The sequence below is a fragment of the Desmodus rotundus genome, chromosome 7 (assembly GCF_022682495.2).
Source record: "Desmodus rotundus isolate HL8 chromosome 7, HLdesRot8A.1, whole genome shotgun sequence".
Taxonomy (NCBI): domain Eukaryota; kingdom Metazoa; phylum Chordata; class Mammalia; order Chiroptera; family Phyllostomidae; genus Desmodus; species Desmodus rotundus.
This window is the reverse complement of record NC_071393.1, coordinates 110,240,132-110,258,815: the sequence shown is the minus strand read 5'-3', so window position 1 is coordinate 110,258,815 and position 18,684 is coordinate 110,240,132. Positions and strand designations below refer to the sequence as shown.

The window sequence follows — 18,684 nt, the reverse complement described above, 5'->3', positions numbered from 1 at the left end:
GTGTGCCAGTTCCTAGGGCTGCTATAACTAAGTGCCACAAACTGGGTGGCACAAACAGCAGAAATTTATTCTCTCACATTCCTGGAGGCCGGAAGTTTAAAATCAAGGTATCACAAAGCCATGGTCCCTCTGGAGGCCCCAGGGAAGAATTCTTTGTCTGGTGGTAGGTTCTGGTGTCAGCAATCCTTGGCTTGTAGCTCTGTCACTCCAGTCTTAGCTTCCATCTTCACATGAGCTTCTCTGTATGTGTTTTCATGTGCCCTTCTTATAAGGATACTAGTCACTGGATTTAGGGACCACAGTAATCCAGTATGACCTCATTTAACTAATTACATCTACAGAGACCCTATTCCAAATAGGTCACAGTCTGAGGTTCTGGGTGGGTGTGAAATTTTGAGGGTCACTGTTCAAACCCAGTAAGGGCAGTTAATAGATTACGTTACTGTGTATAGCCATGAAAACAGAAAATTCAGCCTATCAGAAATGAAGGTTCAAAGGTTTCTTTAAAAGCTGGGTTTTAGAAATTAGACACACTCTTAGAGAAAATGCAACTCCATAGGGAGTGCTAGACAAATGTTTAATATTTGACCTAAGTAGCCTAATGCTTTCCCCCTAGAAGTAGTTTTCCAGATTAGAATTTTCTGAAGTCTAGGGAGATAAATGTATTCATTCCTACTAATGAAATTAACATTTTGCTTTCAGTTCTATGCCCTCATTATCTTCTGGTGAAGTGAAGCTGAGCCACCTCAGTTGCCTGTGGAGTTCGATGGCACTGATTTGGGAACAACTAGAACGATGTTTTCCAGTGTCTTCCATGTTTAAAATAAACTTGAACTTTCCTTGCATTTTTGATATTCTTTTTGTTCTGTGCAGATTGTTGCTTGAATAATTATGTTGTGCCTTCATCCTTTGTATTTTTTCCACCCTTACTCTCTTCCTCTGAGATTCCCTTCCAGAAATTCAGATAAATGAGGATGTTTTTGGTTCCAAGTAACTGATCCTAGTTTAAGACAAAAGAAATTCATTAGCTCACGAAGCTAGGAAGTCCAAGCAGGTGTAAAGCTTCAGGGTCTGCTAGCTTCAGGATCTGAAACCATGTCAACGAGATGCCATCTTTCAGCTATGCTTTGTTCTTCGTTGACTTAATTCCCACATTGGCTCCTTGTACTTGATGGCAAAGTTGGTATTGATTTCTGTAGGCTATAATTTAGATCAGTAGTTTTTGAGTCTCTCTGGGGGAACTGGACATCCCCAACATCCTTTCAGGGCATCTTCAAGGTCGAAAGTATTTTCACAGTAACACAAAGGTATTATTTGTCTTTCCACTCTCATTTTCTCATTAGATACAGTGGAATTTTCCAGAAGCTATATGATGTATAATATCATCACTCTGATAGCTACTAGAATGTGCTTGCATATTTTTATATTTAAAAACATTATATAAATATCAATAGATATAACGTACATAAACAAAAGCTCTTTGGAGTCCTCAGTAATTTTTAAAGTGTAAAGGGGTCCTGAGACAAAATCTTGAGAACTATAGATTTAGGTCATGTGCCCATCCCCAAAGCACTTATTGAGGCAACAGGAGCGGCATTCTCTGATTGGTTTGGCCCTGATCATGTGCGCACTCAGAGGATGGAGATAACTGTCCCCTGCAAGATGAACTAAGATCAAGGGAAGATGGATCTAGCTACTGTATGTAAGGCCGGTGCCTCGACAGGTTAGCAGGCAATTCAACTCTTACAGAGACCCATCTCTCTCTACCATTATTAAAGATTTCATTCTTTTTTGAGGGCTCTAATTTATACCTTTACTATCATCCGCATCATCTCATGTTAATATTCATAAGATAGAGAAACTCTTCCATACGTGTCCTGACAATTTACAAATGTACAAGGTCACCACGTATTTATATGGCTGCTTATCTGGTAAAAGAAGAAAACCAGAAACAAAACATTTTAATTTCTAAAGAAATCAGTGGTATTTCTCCCCCCTTAATTCAAAGAAAGGGTAGACTATAAGGAAGGAGGACAGAATTTGCTAGAAGAGGAAAGAGTTACTGGAAAAGGGAAAGGAGGTTGATGTTTGTTAAATGGAATAGTAACATTAAGTATCCAGAAGCTACATGATTTCTTAAAAGGGCTTCATTTACCGGGCCTTCGGTACTTAGTGTTCATTACACACAAGTCAAGAAAGAAAGACAGTTCCAAATTAACTGGCATGGATTAAAGTTATGTGAACTCCTTAAAAAATCAAAAATACCATGTTTTTATTAAATATTATTAATTGGTTCCCAGGTCATCAAACAACTGAAAGCTCAGCTCCCCTAGAAAGTTAGTTTTGTCTCTATAAAAGCAATATACACAAAGAAAATTATCATATTTTGCTGTGTATAATGTGCATTTTTTTGCCCAAATTTTTGAGGGAAAAATAAGGATGCACATTACATGTGGGTAGTACTAATTCTGTATTCATATAAATGTTTTTCTTATATTTATGCCTATAAATATTAAAAGTATAATTCTAGAAAGCAATAATGATATCCATATGCTCAAAAATAAATGCTAAAATTCCTTTATAATACAAAAAAACAAGTATCTAAATGTAAGTAAATAAATAATTGATTTTTCCCCCTGAAAGTTTGGGCCAAAAATGTTAGTGTTCAGTATACATGGGAGCACATTATACATGACAAAATATGGTAGTTTGTTAACCTAAATAATCTCATATTCTCTCAGGTTTACTAATAATTGGAGAAAATATGACTCATGGGATGTTCATACAGAGTTTTAGCATAAAATGAACCTTAAGTAAATGTTAGGAAGTATAAATGAATTTGTGAAGGAAGCAGTTGTTCTGAAAATTCTTATTTTATCCTGTAATAGTTACATTTCATATTTGTCTGCTTGTGGATCTCATGTAGGATTGATTGGTTGCAGATCAAGTATCCCTTTCAAATGCTGAACCTTGTTCTCTTCCCATTTCCTAATATTTGATGACTAAATACAGACCGTATGAAGCAATGGGGACTTTGAATTGCTAGCAATGCAGGTTCCTCCCAGGGTGCCAGAGGGGCCGTTAGAAATTTGCCTTGGCATGTAACAGATTGCAGAAGCCTTTGCCTGTAAGAGTAGATACCACCTAAGGTAGCCATAGTTCATTCAAACAATACTAAAGCTGGATTTTCTGCTTCGGTCTAAAAGTGTAAGGCACAGTGTTTCATACTGTCACCTGTCCTCTTTGATGCCTGCAATTCTATACTAAAGATGAAAGTATTGGCCTTATTTCATTTACGCAAGAAGTGTAATGCAAACATTACTAATCATTTTGAGGTCACTGAAAAAAGGTAACTGTGGGAGGTGAAATGTAAGCAAGTATTTCGTGAATAGCTAGAAAATCAAGATAAAATTAAGTAAGCCATAAAAATAAAACTACCCAACATTATGGTTTGTAAATGTATTGCTGATGGGACAGAGTTTTTTCTCAATTGAACTTAAAATTGAAAAGTGTGTCCCCAAGTACAGGCAAGGGTATCAGCAGCTTTATTCTCTGAAAAACATAATTGGAATATAACGAGTATAAATAAAACTGTCATAATGTTTCAATTCCACCAATACTTTCTGACTACTAATTCAGTTTCCCTAGTAATTTGATTCTGAGATGCAAGATGCCCTAAACATAGACATATTCTAACCTCATTGGAAAGTACAGCCCTTTCTGTGATTTAAATTAATGTGGTTTGTCAGTGAAACTCTTGGGAGTTTGAGTGGCTTGAATGAATCTCTGATCTGGTGGGTAAGTAAACCAAACAAATCTGTACATACAAACCAGAGATCCATGTACTGAATTTATCAAATCACAGACATCCATGCGTAGCCAGCCTATCCGGTAACTTTGCACTGCCATATACGTAATAACCACAGTCCAAATTAAGTCTTAAAAACAAGGTAGAATTAAAAGCTACAATATTTCAGTTTTGTGTTTTGAGGAAGTTGAAAGATTTAGAGTGATAAGCCTGACTGATAATGAACATACAATTTCAATACTTTGAAGATGGTAAATGACTCATTTTTCAAGAAGTTATAAGTCTCGGCTAGCAAGTAAACTAGCTTATTTCATGCCTTAGTTAATGAATAATTAACAATAACAAATAATTGCAACATAGTTCAAAAGATAAGGAATAAAGGTCAGATACTCATGAAAACCCATGAAGGGGTAAAAAACCAACAACACTGATTTTGAACATTCAAAATCTTTTAATCTGATTTTTAAATTGGGAATCTAAGGCCCTGAGATTAAATGATTTGTTCAAGGTAGTCAGTGGTACAGTCAGATTTTATATTCCTCATTTTTGTTCTCATTTTTCTGTGTAATCCAGTTGACTTGGAAAATCTCTCAGGACTGCTAACTTTCTCAGCTAACTCAGCTGGTAGAACACGAGACTAATATAATAATCTCAGGGCTGAAAGGCCTGTTATTTTTGTGGTCAAGAGAGGCAAATGTGAGTTAGATTGGCTGTGGTAATCAGATTAATTGTTAACAGCCCCTGTTGACTGTGGAACTTTGGGTATCCTTTCAACATAGCTAAAGTCCAGTTTCCTCTTCTGTGAAGAAACTTTGTGCTTATTTGAAGTCCCTTCTAAAGTCCAAATTTCATCATTTTGTACTAACTTTTGTAGTCCAAAAGTACGTTAAGAAAATACACTTTAAAATACACCTTTAAAATTTAAATTGACTTTGAGAGAAAGATTTTTAATTGTGGTTTGCTTTGCTCATTAGTAGAATTTAAAAGGGATTCCACAGGTTATGAAGTGTTCTGTAACAAATCAACTCTCCCCATGCTGACGTGAGATAGAAATTTAATGACACCTATGCAGAATAAATAAAAAATCTGAAGGTCTCAGGGGCTACGATATGATCCAGTAGTATTATATCGACATAAGACAGGGTGTCAAGAAACCTGGGACTTTGCAATTAATTTTCTCTGGCATTACGCAATGTCTGAGCCTCTGTCAAATCTTAGGCACTGTTTTAGGTGGTCAAAATGAAAAGATGGCCCTGACCTGTGTGACTCACTTGGTTGGGCGTCGGTCCTTCAAAGTGAAAGGTCACCAGTTTGATGGTTTGATTCCTGGTCAGGGCACATATCTGGGATGCAGATTTGGTCCTTTTGGGGGTTCATGTGGGAGGCAACCAATCCATGTTTTTTTCACATCAGTGTTTTTCCCCCCTCTCTGTCTCCCTCCCTTCCCTCTCTCTAAAAATAAATTCATTAAATCTTTTTGAAAAAATGAAAAGAATAAGACATAGTCCTGGGCTTCAAAGAGCCTACCTACCATTTGGTGAAGGAGATAACTGGGTAAACAAATAATTGCAATATAGTTCACTAGGTACTGTGATAGAAGTCAGCCTAGAACAGTGATTCTCAAACCTTAGAGAATGCACTTAAGAATTTCCCAGGGAGCTTTTTAAAAATGTAGATGCTCTCGCCCTGTTCCTCAGAGATCATGATTTAAATGATCTGGACAGGGGCCCAATAAATTGGTATTTTTAAAACTCCTGAGGAGATTCTAATACACAACTTGGGTTGAGAATTACTGGGATAAAAGATGGGCACCAAACTCAACCCTTAGGACAAACAGGCAATGGTCAAGCAGACAAGGAAAGAAGACTCTTTCAGGCAGAGGAACAGCTTTGTGCGTAGGCATGGAGATAATAGTACTCGTGATGCATCAGGGGAACTGCAAATAGTTCTGCAGAGTTCAATGTAGGATATACGGGGAAGGGGAATATAGTGGAAATGAGCCTGGGGACATAGGTAGGAGGCAAATCATTATTATATGGTCTGTGAATGAGTTTGGACTTCACACTAAAGTCAGTGGGAAGTGACATGATCTCGTTTCTTTTTCAGAAAAGGCACTTTCAGTGGTGCCGTGGAAGATGGATTAGAGGGACTGGAAGCAGGGGAACCAATTAAGAGGCTGTGGTAACCTAGGCAGGAAAGAGGACCTGAAATAAAGCAGCAGTACTAGGAGGGTAGAAGATGTTCAAGGAGTAGATAACTAGGAGGCAGAATCAACGGGGTAGTAGGATGTGGTTGGCGAGAGGGTAAGAGGAGCCTATGGAGTATAATTTTCCTTATTTTGTGCCTACTTGTATTCATTTGCCAGTGATGGATTTGCCTAGAATTAAACATTTCAGAGATGAAGTTGAGCAGTTTTTTATGGTCTTAATATACAATGTGGTTTGAATCTAGTCACTTCAAAATCAAAAGCTATCAAAATAATCAGAGGCTGTTTTACAATCCCTAAAGGACTAAATTCCTAAAGTGCATACAGATGAGCATCTACCTGGCATTTCCACCCATTTTGGTGGGGAACGAGAGGGGAAACAATACTAAAACAAAGGTCTGAGAGATTTTAATGAACACACATGGCTATGCCTAGTCCTTAAATCTGTCCAAGCAAATGGAGTGAAAACCTTCAATCCTTCAGAGATTCATTCATCTGGCAGTGACCTCAGGAAGAAGAGCCTCCCTCCTACATCATCAAACTGACTTCCTTTAATTCCTTGTTGTTCTGTATAGCTCTTTGATCCCAGGATTCTCTGAAGCAGGAAAGAAAAAAAAGAAGAAGAAAAACAATACAGCTATGACATCCAGTGCCCTGGCGCTTACTTTGCAAATCTCCTAAAATGATTAAATTAGAATGTACATTAACAAATGCATTCCAAAAATCTACAACTTTTCAAGACTTTAAAGTGATTTTGAAAATGACAGTGGTTCTCACCACATCAGATTCATTTTTTCCTGTCGTTGCTCTGCCCATAGTTGTAGTGCCCATAGTACCTGAAGAGAAACATTGGGAAAATGAGAGCTTTCTGAGAAAAACAAACAAATGAATCAAAAAATTAGTTTTATTTTGAGTGGCAAGGCTATTAAGCCTTATTGCAGTATTATATCATTGTGTGACTGTAGGACTGACTCTTGTATTAGCATTAATATGGATTTGCTAATTGTTGTTTTAGAAAATAACTTTATCAAACAGTATTTAAAGTTGGAGTGATGAACCTTCTTTTGTTGTTGAGAGCTCATGTCCCACAGGGGAAAAAAATCATTGAATATTACATGCAAACAATTTTGTGTTTGAGAGGCTACAAAATGTAGTTCTAATACAACTTTTAAATGAAGAAATGTGATGTTAATTCACATATATATATATGTATATTCACACCCTCCAATAACCCAGATATATATTTCACAAAAATGGCCAACTGTGGAGAACAAACTGAAGATAAAGGTGGGAGTGGGGAGGAGACAAAGGAGGCAGAGAGAATAACAGGCACAGGCTGAGATAGAGCAGGAGAAGGGAGGCAATAAAAGGAGGCAATGAATTTACCTAAAACTCAATTTTAACTGGGCATCCACCTCTATTTGCTAAACATGATAACCCTATCCCAGACATCCTGCTGTTCTCCTGAGTGTGTGATGCAAAAAAGTTTTGAATCTATTATCACTCATTGAAATAATTGTAATGAATAATAGTAATACAGGTACAGTTTACTTTTTAAAAAAATTGTTAAAATTTATATTTTTGAAAGAGGTCTTTGATTATCCCCCTGGAATTCTGTGGGTTTCATATGAAATGAAAGAATGACCTAGTTTAGAAATTAACTTTATAATCTACTAATGTCAGAAACCTAACTTGGATATCAAGTTGCCTCAAAGCTTAAAAAATTCTGTGTTTGAGAACAATACTAGTTATCAAGGACCCAGACTTAAGTTAGCTGTGGGTTTTCAGCATTTTAGTTTGACAATACTATTTTCCTTTCAAGAGCACCTGTTGGTGTGCATTTCAGCCATCAGGAAGAGTAATACTAAAGTGAAGTAAAGGTTAAAGCTTGGAAAAATGACTTGCTTTCAGAACAGAGGGAGTTATAGAATAAATAAGGTCTCAAGAGTATTCATTTACCACCTCACTGGACTTTCATCTGAATTTATAAGTATAGCAAAATATTCACATCCAACCTTCAGCTTCTGAAAAGAGCTCAAGGAAATGCTAAGAGTTTGAAGAGGGGTGGAGGAGAATAAAGCAAGGCTGTCAGAATCAAATGTCTTATCACCACTTCTATTATTACTAAAGATAAACCTCTTCTTTATACACCAGCATGAATGATGGGAAATTCAGTTGAACTTAAAGATTACTTCGTGTTCTATAAGACAGGTGACTGCCAAAGGCCACAAACTGTTCTCTTAACTCTACTGAAGCCAGGGAAGGACTGCCATACACTGTGGTTCAGATTGTAATTTTACGCTGGTGGGGCAGTAAATCCCTTCAAATGTGACCCATTTCTGGGAAGACTAAAAGGAAAGACTTTACCCTAGGTATAAAAACGTTTTTCTCTTCTCTAAGAATCGGTGATGAGGTATGCTAAACAGATTAGCCTGCAAGGGTAATACTGTAACCTGGTCTTCAAGGGGATTTGCAAGTAGTGTTTGCTTGAAGTGTAACAAAGTCAGTATTATTAACACAGAATTGTATTTTGCCAACCAAATAGGTCACACCCCTAAGACGCAGCCAACCAACACGCAGGACAGTTGATGTGGGAGTAAGTGTTCTCTCTATTTGGCAATACCTAGAACAGAAGGGTCAATACCCTGATTTGTGGGAAGTATGTCCAAAACTATAATTCACCTTTCATTAGGACAGGTTGTGAAATTCAATTCTTTTGAAACTAGAGAAGAAACATTATCAGTGCTATTAAGCACTGAATTCTCAACCTTCAAAAATTTACCACACCTTGTACAATTGCCTGATTTTTAAATTCAGTGTCCCAAACCCAGTCGGGATTGTGGAGGAAGTGGGCAGTGGCTGTTCTCTGGAATGGAGGGAGTAGAATAATAGGTAAGGATTGTGAAGCCAAATACCAAGTTTAATATGGTCTACTCAGGGCTGCCAGAAATACACATCAGTGCCACAGAGCATGGCACAAAACATAAATAGTTGTGTGTGTGTGTGTGTTTTCATTTGATATATAAATGTAGCACATATTGTCCTAAACAGAAGGCCAATCGCTCCCACAGCATTTCCTGAATTACGAGGATTTGTGGACTAGACGGCTGGACGTGATTGGTGCCACCTACTGGGATAAATGCAGAATTACATATCTGTCAAGCTGTTTTGGAACCGTTTTATTACTGAACAAATCTTAGCATCTATGATTCTTCATTTGGAAATTTATACATTAAACAAGTGATAAGTGGAGGAGTCGTGCAAAATCACATACTTTAATAATGCCATTTTATAGCGTATTCTAGGGGATGAGCTTTGGCTATGGAGTCAGAAACCTAACTTCTCTGTACTTGTTTCTTGTTCTATAACTACCCCATGGAGTCGTTGTGAGGGTTAGACAAAGCCATATGTTTTCAACATGCTGTATAATACATTGTGGTTGTTTTATATAAAGAAAAAACTGAAACTAAATGACTTGCTCAAGTTATTTAACTGGTTAGCCTCAGCATAAGGCCTTCAACTCATATACATGACTCAACCTAGTGTTTTCCACATTAAATTACTACTTCCTAAAAGTTGATGGTGAGATGATTTAGGTGGCAACCGAGATAAATATACAATAGGAGGTGCTAGACGCACTACATACTATAAATCACAGTGGGAAAATTATTCCCTTTTAAATTCTCTTCAAACTTGATGTCATCAAGGAGAAAGTCCGAATTTGGTGCTGGATTTCTTTAAAACTCTCTACATCTTGCTAATCTCATTTCCTAATTAAGATAAAACACACTTCAGGCTTCAAAATCTTGTTTGAATATTAAAATTTTGTTTTCTGTGTACTTACTATTAAGCACACAGAAAACAAAACTTCCTATTATGTTAACTTCCTATTATGAATAACTACACCGGAATTTCACTTAAAGCAGTAATATGTAAATACTATTTTCAGGTAATGCACTTAAGAAGTTAAAACAAGTCAATCTAAACAAAAAATATTGAATATGCAAATCTGAGGGACACAAAAGTTGGGAAACATTGAGCAGCAGCAAACTACCTCCTGTTACATCACTGTCGGTAATCATCTTAACGTACAGAAAACTGATGTTTCCTTTGTTTAGTTTTGAATAATCAAACACTAGGTTATAAATAGGTCAGTATAACCATCCTCTAAGACTTAGATTTCAGACCCACTTAGGCTCAAGCAAACCAAAAGATTTTGTATATGTGTGTATCAGAAAATGAAACTGCCCAAAACCCATGCCTAAAACTCAATGAAAGCTCAAGCAATAAAACACAGGAGCCGGCTACAGTCACTTGCAGTGACTAAACAGTTTGGTGCCCTATCAATTCTCCAGAAGCATAAGAAGAGCAAAGAGAAAAGAGGGTGTTGATCTGTACTAGTTCAAAGTTCAAAGACTCAAAGTTTTACAAGCAAGCAAAAAAAAAAAAATCTGAGATGATCAAGTTGAATGGAATCATTCATTCATTACTAATTTTGGCTTGATTGAATCTGGAACTAAAAGGATTTTGGCCCCTTATGCTATGGACCCCTCAAAATGACCCTCAACTAATTTTAAATGAAACGGTCTTCCTCATAACCCTTCTTTCCTCTATCATTTTCATTTGCATCTCAATGACTTCTGGCTGTATTCCAGGTTCTTTTTGGAGAAGAAAACCTCAAAATTTCTGCATCCAATTCTTATCAAAACAACAGCTAAATGAAAAATATGCATGGAACACTGCCTGAAGGATGGGTAGTCCGTGTAGTCTTCTAGATTTTCTAACTTTTACTTATGGATCAAGTCAGACCAACAGAGTGCTATGTACCTGGACCAAATCATCTTGAGCTGATTCATCATTCTTTTTTTAAATTTCAAGTTAATAATTTTTTATCAGGTGGTGCCAAGTAACAGATAAGAAATAGCCTAGGAAATTTATATTCTGAATTCATTTTAGAAGTATTGTTGAGGACACTAGCTATTGTAGGAGACTTCTGGCCATGATGGAGACGTAGGTAGATAGATACACTGTGTCTCCTCACACAACCCAAAGAAGGACAATGACAAATTTAAAAACAAAAAACAACCAGAACTGACAGAAAAACTGTATGGAAGTCTGACAACCAAGGAATTAAAGAAGAAACATTCATCCAGACTGGTAGAAAGGGCAGAGATGGGCAGCTGGGCGGAGAGGACTCAAGGCAAGGTAGTGGCTGGAGGCCCGGGGTGGGCAAGGTGGCGACTGGCAGGCCAGGCTGTCCCACATTTGTGTGTGGACACTAGCTATTATAATGCACAGAGAGTGTCCTGTCCCTGTGATAAAGAGCTACAAAGAAAGTTCTCTTTGGTCTCAGTACCAACAAAAGCTATGGTTCTCGTGACCAATTGGTGATTGTTATTTTGTGGGCCCCATATATTGATATTTCTTTTTCTGGAAAATCCAGAACTAAGTTTGAAGGCTGCCTCTACCAACTATGTAGTACTTGCATTATGCATTTTCATGTAGTTATCTGTCTTCAAATTATTTTCCTTTTCCATTGATTTATTCATCTATTTATTTAATCCTATATGCTATGTGTTATTTTGTAAACTGTTGAAGTCCTATATGGAATATGATTGAGAAAAAATTAGATACACATTACAGATACTGATAAAAAAATATTGTCATGCCTTAGCCATTATTTCTCACTCTATGTTTCTTTTTTAAAAGACAGCATTCAGATCTGTAGATCCCTGAAAACTCAAGAACTCTTTTCTCCTGTCCCTCAGCAACCATTCCTTTATTCTCTTTTTTATGGCTAACTATGTGATTTCCTCTAGTGATGCCATGAACTCCTTGGGGGAAAATGCTGAAACTCCCGGGGGATATCTGGATTGGTGATACAACCATTGTCTGATGTCTATCTCCTTGGCCTTCTGTTCTGAAGTAGCAGAGTCTATGCCAATAAGATTCATGACATCAAACTACTTTACTTCCTGGGAGAGGGGAAGGGCAGGGAGGAAACTAATATTTTATCAAGTGCCAACTATGTATCAACTGTATATGTTAAGTACATAATTTATTACTTAGTTATTACAAAAGAAAATTTCATCTCCTCCAGAGGAATCTTTACCTTTTTATGAGAGCTTCTGAGTAGTAATAATAATGATGATAGTGATAACATTTATTATAACACTATTAACATTTAACTTACTATGTGCCAGATACTGTGTTGATCACTTTACATGTAATGGGATCTCTAATGTAAAACAAAACAAAACCTCAAACTGTGTATCTTTGAAACTGTACCTACCTCCTTGGGATCCAAGAAGATTAAAAAAATGCCTGCTTTGGCTGAAAATTCGGCTGTAAGTACAGTGATAATATCAGGTCATTGGCCTTCTGGTAGTTCTTCCAGGCTTCAATTCTGAGCTCAATCACTTTTCCATTAAAGTCATTCTACAAGAGAACATTTTTCAAAACTACTCATATACTATTATTGGCTTCTCTAAAACCACTGTCACCTGAATCCTTTTTACTCAGAAGTTTAAAATGATCCCATCATGCTTAGTTTTTTTTATATCGGGGAGGAAGTATTGTGATTTTTTTTTTTCCCTTTTCAAAGAGGACAAAATCAAGACCATAGGAAAAAGTGCTATTTACCCCAAGTTACTCATGGTGAAACTGAAGACCGTTCTCTCCAGCCATCTCCCCATGTAATATTTCTTTTAGCAGGGAAATTGGTAATTGAGATGAGGGGATTGGGCTTAATTTATGAAACTAAAAGCCTTTATATTGTATGAATGAAATTGTAACCCAAGTCTAACCTGGCAAGATATTAATACCTGAAGGTTGTTGGCTTGTTCCTGATACCTGACCCATTCTATTTTCTTCTGTTGCTTTTCCTGGTGGAAGAAAGAGCCTCTGGGTGACAAAGTAAATTGAGATCAATAATCAGTTTTCTCAATATGCTGCAAAGACTTTATAGTAAAATTATGGTGTCACAGATTTACTAATAAGTCGGGTTTCAACTTCACAGTCCTATTAATCGGCCTCACCTGCACAACCCACTCTCCAAAAGTTAAAATCTAAATGAATAGGATCATTTTCTACGGATGAGTTGGCTGAGAGAAATTATATACAAGCATAATACCTCGAAATAAATGTTCAAAAACACATTAACAAGTGTTTTGATGTCACGTAGTTATTGCAACGTTGTCGTTGCTGGCACAGCTTCTCTCACTTTGCCCTAGCTAACATGATTTCCCAGAAACTGCAGTGTCACTTTGACTCACATATAATATCGCAAGGGAGTCAGTTCTATAAATTTTTGCATCCGTTCAGGAGCACACTATAGTTTAGGCATATTACTGCTACATCAAAGATATCAAATCTGTCAGCTCTAAAAGCCAATGCCATTCAGGAAGTTCATATTACCTTTCTTATCTCCTTTACTTTCTCTGTATATGATGTCTCCGATTCATTCTCAGGCTTCCTAGGCGACGAGGAGGTTTGGGGAGCCTAGGGTGGAAGAAGAGAGCTAAAGGAATAGGAGGTCCCGGGAAACAAGTGCAATGTCTTAGCAGACAGTAAATCCAATATATCCTCAAGGCCCAAATCCTACCTATCTGCCATCCCCAAATAGCCCTGATTGTCAACAGGCAGTGTCCAGTTTTCTGGCATCAGCAATCCTTAAATTCTAATACCATGAAGTCTACTTGCCTTTTCATCCTTCAGGTTTGCTTTGTTTTTCATCTGCGGTATTTTTTGTTGATCACTAGGTTCTTCTGTGTTGAATGTCTGTAGAGAGACATTTTAGCAAAGCTTTAAATGAGCAGGAATTAGTAAGGGAAGTGGAAAGCCAATATGGGTCAAGGCTTTTGGTTCCTGCCATTCAGCAACTGCTCAGGGCCCAACGTGAAAAGTGAACTAGCAAAGGGGATTCAGAACAGAGCAAGCTCTTCCATTTGGTCCCTTGAGTTTACCTTATAATGATAACACTATTAACTGAATCCTTGTTATATACCAGTCACTACTATAAGCCATTTACTTACACTACTACATTACAAACATTCTCCTTTACTTCACAAGACTATTTTATTTCCATTTTACAGATGAGAAATCTGAGACTTGGAGAGGCTAAGTCACTTGTTTGGGGGCACACAGCTAAGAAAGCACAGAGCTGGAATTTGAACCAGATTTCTCTATGTTCTTAACCACTAGGCATGCTGTGCTTTCTCCATTTCTCACTGTCTAAAAATATGTGTAGGGAAAGTCAATCACAAGCTAAGTCATATGGCCATTCCTTATAAAAAGTCTTCTGGGAGCTGTGGAAAAGCTGGATTTTGATAGAGGATTTGTGCTGGCACATTTCCTGTCACAAAGACTCGGGAAGTCGGGAACTAAAACTTCTGACAATTCTTAGAACTGATTTGTAGCTGCCACTGAGAACTAGGAACAGATCTCAGTATAAGATGCAAGGCTTGATGGTATCCTGATTATTTGTGGAAAGGTGAGATTTAAAAAAAGCAGTCAGAAATCATATGACACTCCTGTTTTTATCACAAGACACAACCTGCTCTTCTGGTCTCAGAGCCTGAAAAAGCACTCAGATACAGAGGACTTAGCCCACAAAGCAATTTCTACCCCTGCCTGGTTTTCCAGCAAAAGGCCCTGCTATTGTTATCTTAAACAATTATTGCAAAATTATAGGAGAATTTGAATTAGGTATTCATTCATTCACTTACTCATTCATTCAATTTACATTTATTGATTGTCTACTGTGTTCCAAGCATTGTCCTATGTACTAGGGATTCAGAGATGGGTAACACAATCAAGATACTGGAGCTGCTATTGCAGGGAGGGGGTGGTAGACAAGAAACAAGTAAACTAATAATAATAAAATAACAATAATGTTGCATTATAAAAAATGTTATCGAGGACATGAACAGAGTTGTATAGTAGAAGGAAGGGGGCAGGAGTTGCCCTATTTTTGGTAGAGTGGACAAAGAGGGCCTCCCTGAGGAGGTGACATTTAAACAGAGACCTGAAGGGTGAGAATGAGCCAACCCTGAGAAAATACCATTATAGGCCAGGGATAAAGCAAGAACAAAAGCCTTGAGATAGGAAAAGCCTTGGCATATTTGAGGAACCACAAGGAGGCCAGCGTGGGAGGGAAGGACTTCTATGAGAGGAGACTAGAGAGGTAAGCAAGAGCTGGATAATGCCACAATAAGGAGCATCTGTACAGGGTTTTCATAAGAAGAACGCTATGATTTGATTGTTTTAAAAATATCACTTTGGCTGCTGTGCAAAGAATGAATTGGAATGAGGCATGAGTGTAAGTAGGAACATGAAAAAAATGAGGACAAGGACCATAGGAAAGGGAAGCTTTTTGCATCATGGTCTGTACGACAATACGTTCAAGAGATCCCTAGAGGCACACCTTGTTCCATAGCATCTCCATTTCCTTCCGAAGCATCTTGTTTTTCCTTTCCTGTTGGGGGCGGGGGGGGGCAGGGATCAAACAAACAGAAATGTGTTTGTCCATCATTAAAGTGAAATTGGAAGAAATTATTAAGTAATAGGGGAAGAGGGGTACAGGGACATATTCAAGCACAGAAGAAAGCAATAAATGAGCCTAGCCCAGGACCATAAGAGATGAGTTTGATGATGATGACAACAATAAAAAAAATAACAATTTTGAATAACTTTAATTATGGTGATTATGGTATGGTATCAATAGAAATGAGTTCCTCACACATAATATTTAAAACATTCTTATCACATGGCAATTTCTGTGGAGCTAAGACTACTAATTTCTAGGTTTTCAGATCTTTTACATTGTTGATTTTTTAAAATCTTATAAGACTCTTTCAAAGCATACTATTTATTTTATTTTGGTAGGTATTTTCTATTACTCCTGGAATGTGAAGGGTTAATATGCTTGTTTTCATTACCTACTAGATGAAAAGTTTTTTAAAAACTCAAACACAACATTGTATCTGACTTCCTTTGGATCATCCTGGACTTTGTAGATCAAGGAGGTATAAGTGTTGAAGCATAGGATACTAGAGATGAGCATTCTGTCTTTCCTTCCACACCTGACAACAGCAATGGAATTGACCTCTATTCACGAGGTCATTCCCTGAAGTGCCCATCGACCTCTTACCAGACTCCGCTTCATCTCCTCTGCTTCCTTAATGAGCTCCATGACTGAGGATTCTTCACTCCCCTTCCCTGCCATGATCTGCCTCATGATCTGCAGACTAGAAGGAAGAGAGAGACGATAACGCTTCCTAAAGAGTAATATTAATATTTTGCAACCAGTCAGACAGTACTCTGCCATGGAAGTGAGATGGGGGCTGAAGTCATGGCAGTTACGGAAGTTCATCTGGACATAGCAGGCCTTTACAGGTTGGCTCCATTCCTAATTGCCTTAGCTGTGTGCTCTATAATGACTTCTGTGTTCTATAATGCTCAAAACTTAGGTCTTCAACAGCCAGTGAAACTCCTCTCCACCCTGTCAGAAGGATGTTTTGGTGTATGACTTGTGGGGTAGAAAGGAGCACTTTTGCCCCTTTGAAGAAGGAGGTCAGTCAAAGAACATGTTGTCTTCAGGATAAATCCCAGAATTACTCCCTACCTTTGTAACTGTCCATCCCCCCCGTCTCCCTTTTCCACATAAAGGCATTTGAGTTAGTTGGGGAAATGACTTACATCTTTATGGTAGCCCCCAGAGAATCAAGCCATCAAGAAGTTTCTAACAACATCTGAATTAATAGCAAGTCTTTCCCTGTGAGAGAAGACATCCTTTAATGGGATTAGTAATGTTTATATTCATTGTCCTATTTTCTCTCCAATTATAAGCAGAGAAGCAAGACTTTGTGTTCTCTTGCCCTGAGAGAAGTCTGAGTTTCTGGATTTGCTTGACCACAACTTTCTGTCTGGTATTTGTTTTCCAAAAAATCTGAGCTTCCTGAGATGCTTATGGTAAGGGTAGAGAATGAAGGTAGTAGTCCTATTAAGATGAGATTGCCCGAGACTAGAAAGGAAACAGAGAGTTGGCGGGTCCCAAGAACATGAGTAACTTAGTGAAGTGTTAAGACCTCAGCTGCCTACCGTGCTTAGAGACTCAGAAAAGATTGCCATTCCACTGCTTGGCAAGGGAAGAGCAGAGCCATCTATTCTAAAGTGATTCCACAAACAGGAATAAGGAGCTATCAGTGTGTCCATGATAAGCTAAAGATATTCAAGCCTCTTATCTATTTCTTGGGTAGATACCCTATTGAAAAAGAGCAATTACTGTAACCCTGCGAGATGAGGGCGGAGTCATATTTAATTTTACTAAAAGAAATGATCAGATTCCATGTCATTCTGACTTTATGATTACAAGTTCTATAGCTGGATGTCTAAACCTTTTTTTTTTTTAATGTAAATAAACATTGCTAATCCTATGGATCTAAGTTCTCCAGGCTTTCTCCCTTTAGGAATTCTGCCGTAGGGAACCATTACCTTCTTTGTTTTTCCTCCAAGTTCGACATTAACTTCTGGAATAAGAGGTTGTTCTTATTTTCGAGAGGTTTTTGCATCTCTAGCAGTTCCAGCTTTCTTAGTTTTAAGTCCTCATTCAATTCCTTCAGGTAGTTGTACTCTATTTTGGAACTTCTGTGGGAAGAGACACCATAACGTCTGCCTTTAGTCTGGGTCAAAAAGACCCTCTTTTCCTTCCTGGGTAGTTACTACTTAGCATCTTCTGTCAAAGACTCACCTTGTTTTTGAGGGCAAGTGAGAACCTGGAGAACTTGAACTACTTGTCATCTTGAAGGGAAATGTCTACATTTAAGATAAAGAGGTCTTTTTGAAAATATGTGCCTTTTTGTTCCATTCAGTTGTCATCATTTTTGTGCTGATGTTCTTGAAACTCCTGTTGCCTTGGACTGATTTTTAACTGCAGCTTGAGGTCACAATGGCCCTACGATGATAGAATCATCAGGTCTTTCAAATAACTCTAGCATTAGTGACAGTTTATTGACTAAAAATACTATTTGTTACATCTGATAAGTTCTCGCCTTAACTTTAACCAACACCAAAAGTTTTATTCTGAAATCTTTGATTGAATACTATAGAATCACAAAATATCTATATTATGGAATTCCTATTATGGTAGAAAATGGTGGCCTATAAGAACTAACTCATCAACACCATCTTCCATGGCAATGCCTACTATCTCTAGGGCACAGTGCTGGATTCTGTGAGTGAAGAAAAGATAAAGACAAAGCATCTATGTACCTTCTGGGGGTCTTAGGAGGAGGGCAGGATACCTTTAAGATATTTTTAAAAAATAGAGGCCAAACTGGCAAATACAAGGTATAGGTATAATATTGAGTAATATTATATATGTGGCAAATAACACTGTTTTCCTATTTTTTTAAATGATACGTCTTGATGGGAAAGTAGACTAATATTGGACATGTAGCAAGAGGACATAACTGTGGAAGATTCATGCTGTCAGTATATCCTTCTGCAGCCAGGCTCTTTCCTGAGAGGCTGGAATTCTAGACTTACTTCCAGAATCTGATTCTGCCGGCACTTCCTTCTCCTTGTTAGAGCCACATTTCTCCTAGACCCTAAGATTTCCTGTTTTTATCTACGGCACTTAATGTGCGGGAGAGAACCCAGAAAGTTATAC

At 37.7% G+C, this 18,684-nt stretch overlaps 1 protein-coding gene across 1 annotated transcript; it reads right to left on the bottom strand.

Annotated features, from left to right (window-relative positions):
- Positions 1–6,387: 6,387 nt before the first annotated feature.
- CCDC196 (coiled-coil domain containing 196) lies at positions 6,388–17,820 on the bottom strand. The gene is given in 11 exon segments (XM_024567445.3): positions 6,388–6,609; positions 6,792–6,850; positions 12,307–12,334; positions 12,336–12,452; positions 12,839–12,898; positions 13,431–13,514; positions 13,716–13,793; positions 15,439–15,489; positions 16,165–16,261; positions 17,508–17,660; positions 17,764–17,820. Coding segments are annotated over 11 exon segments (885 nt in total). The 5' UTR covers positions 17,814–17,820; the 3' UTR covers positions 6,388–6,501.
- Between the last annotated feature and the right edge of the window lie 864 nt (positions 17,821–18,684).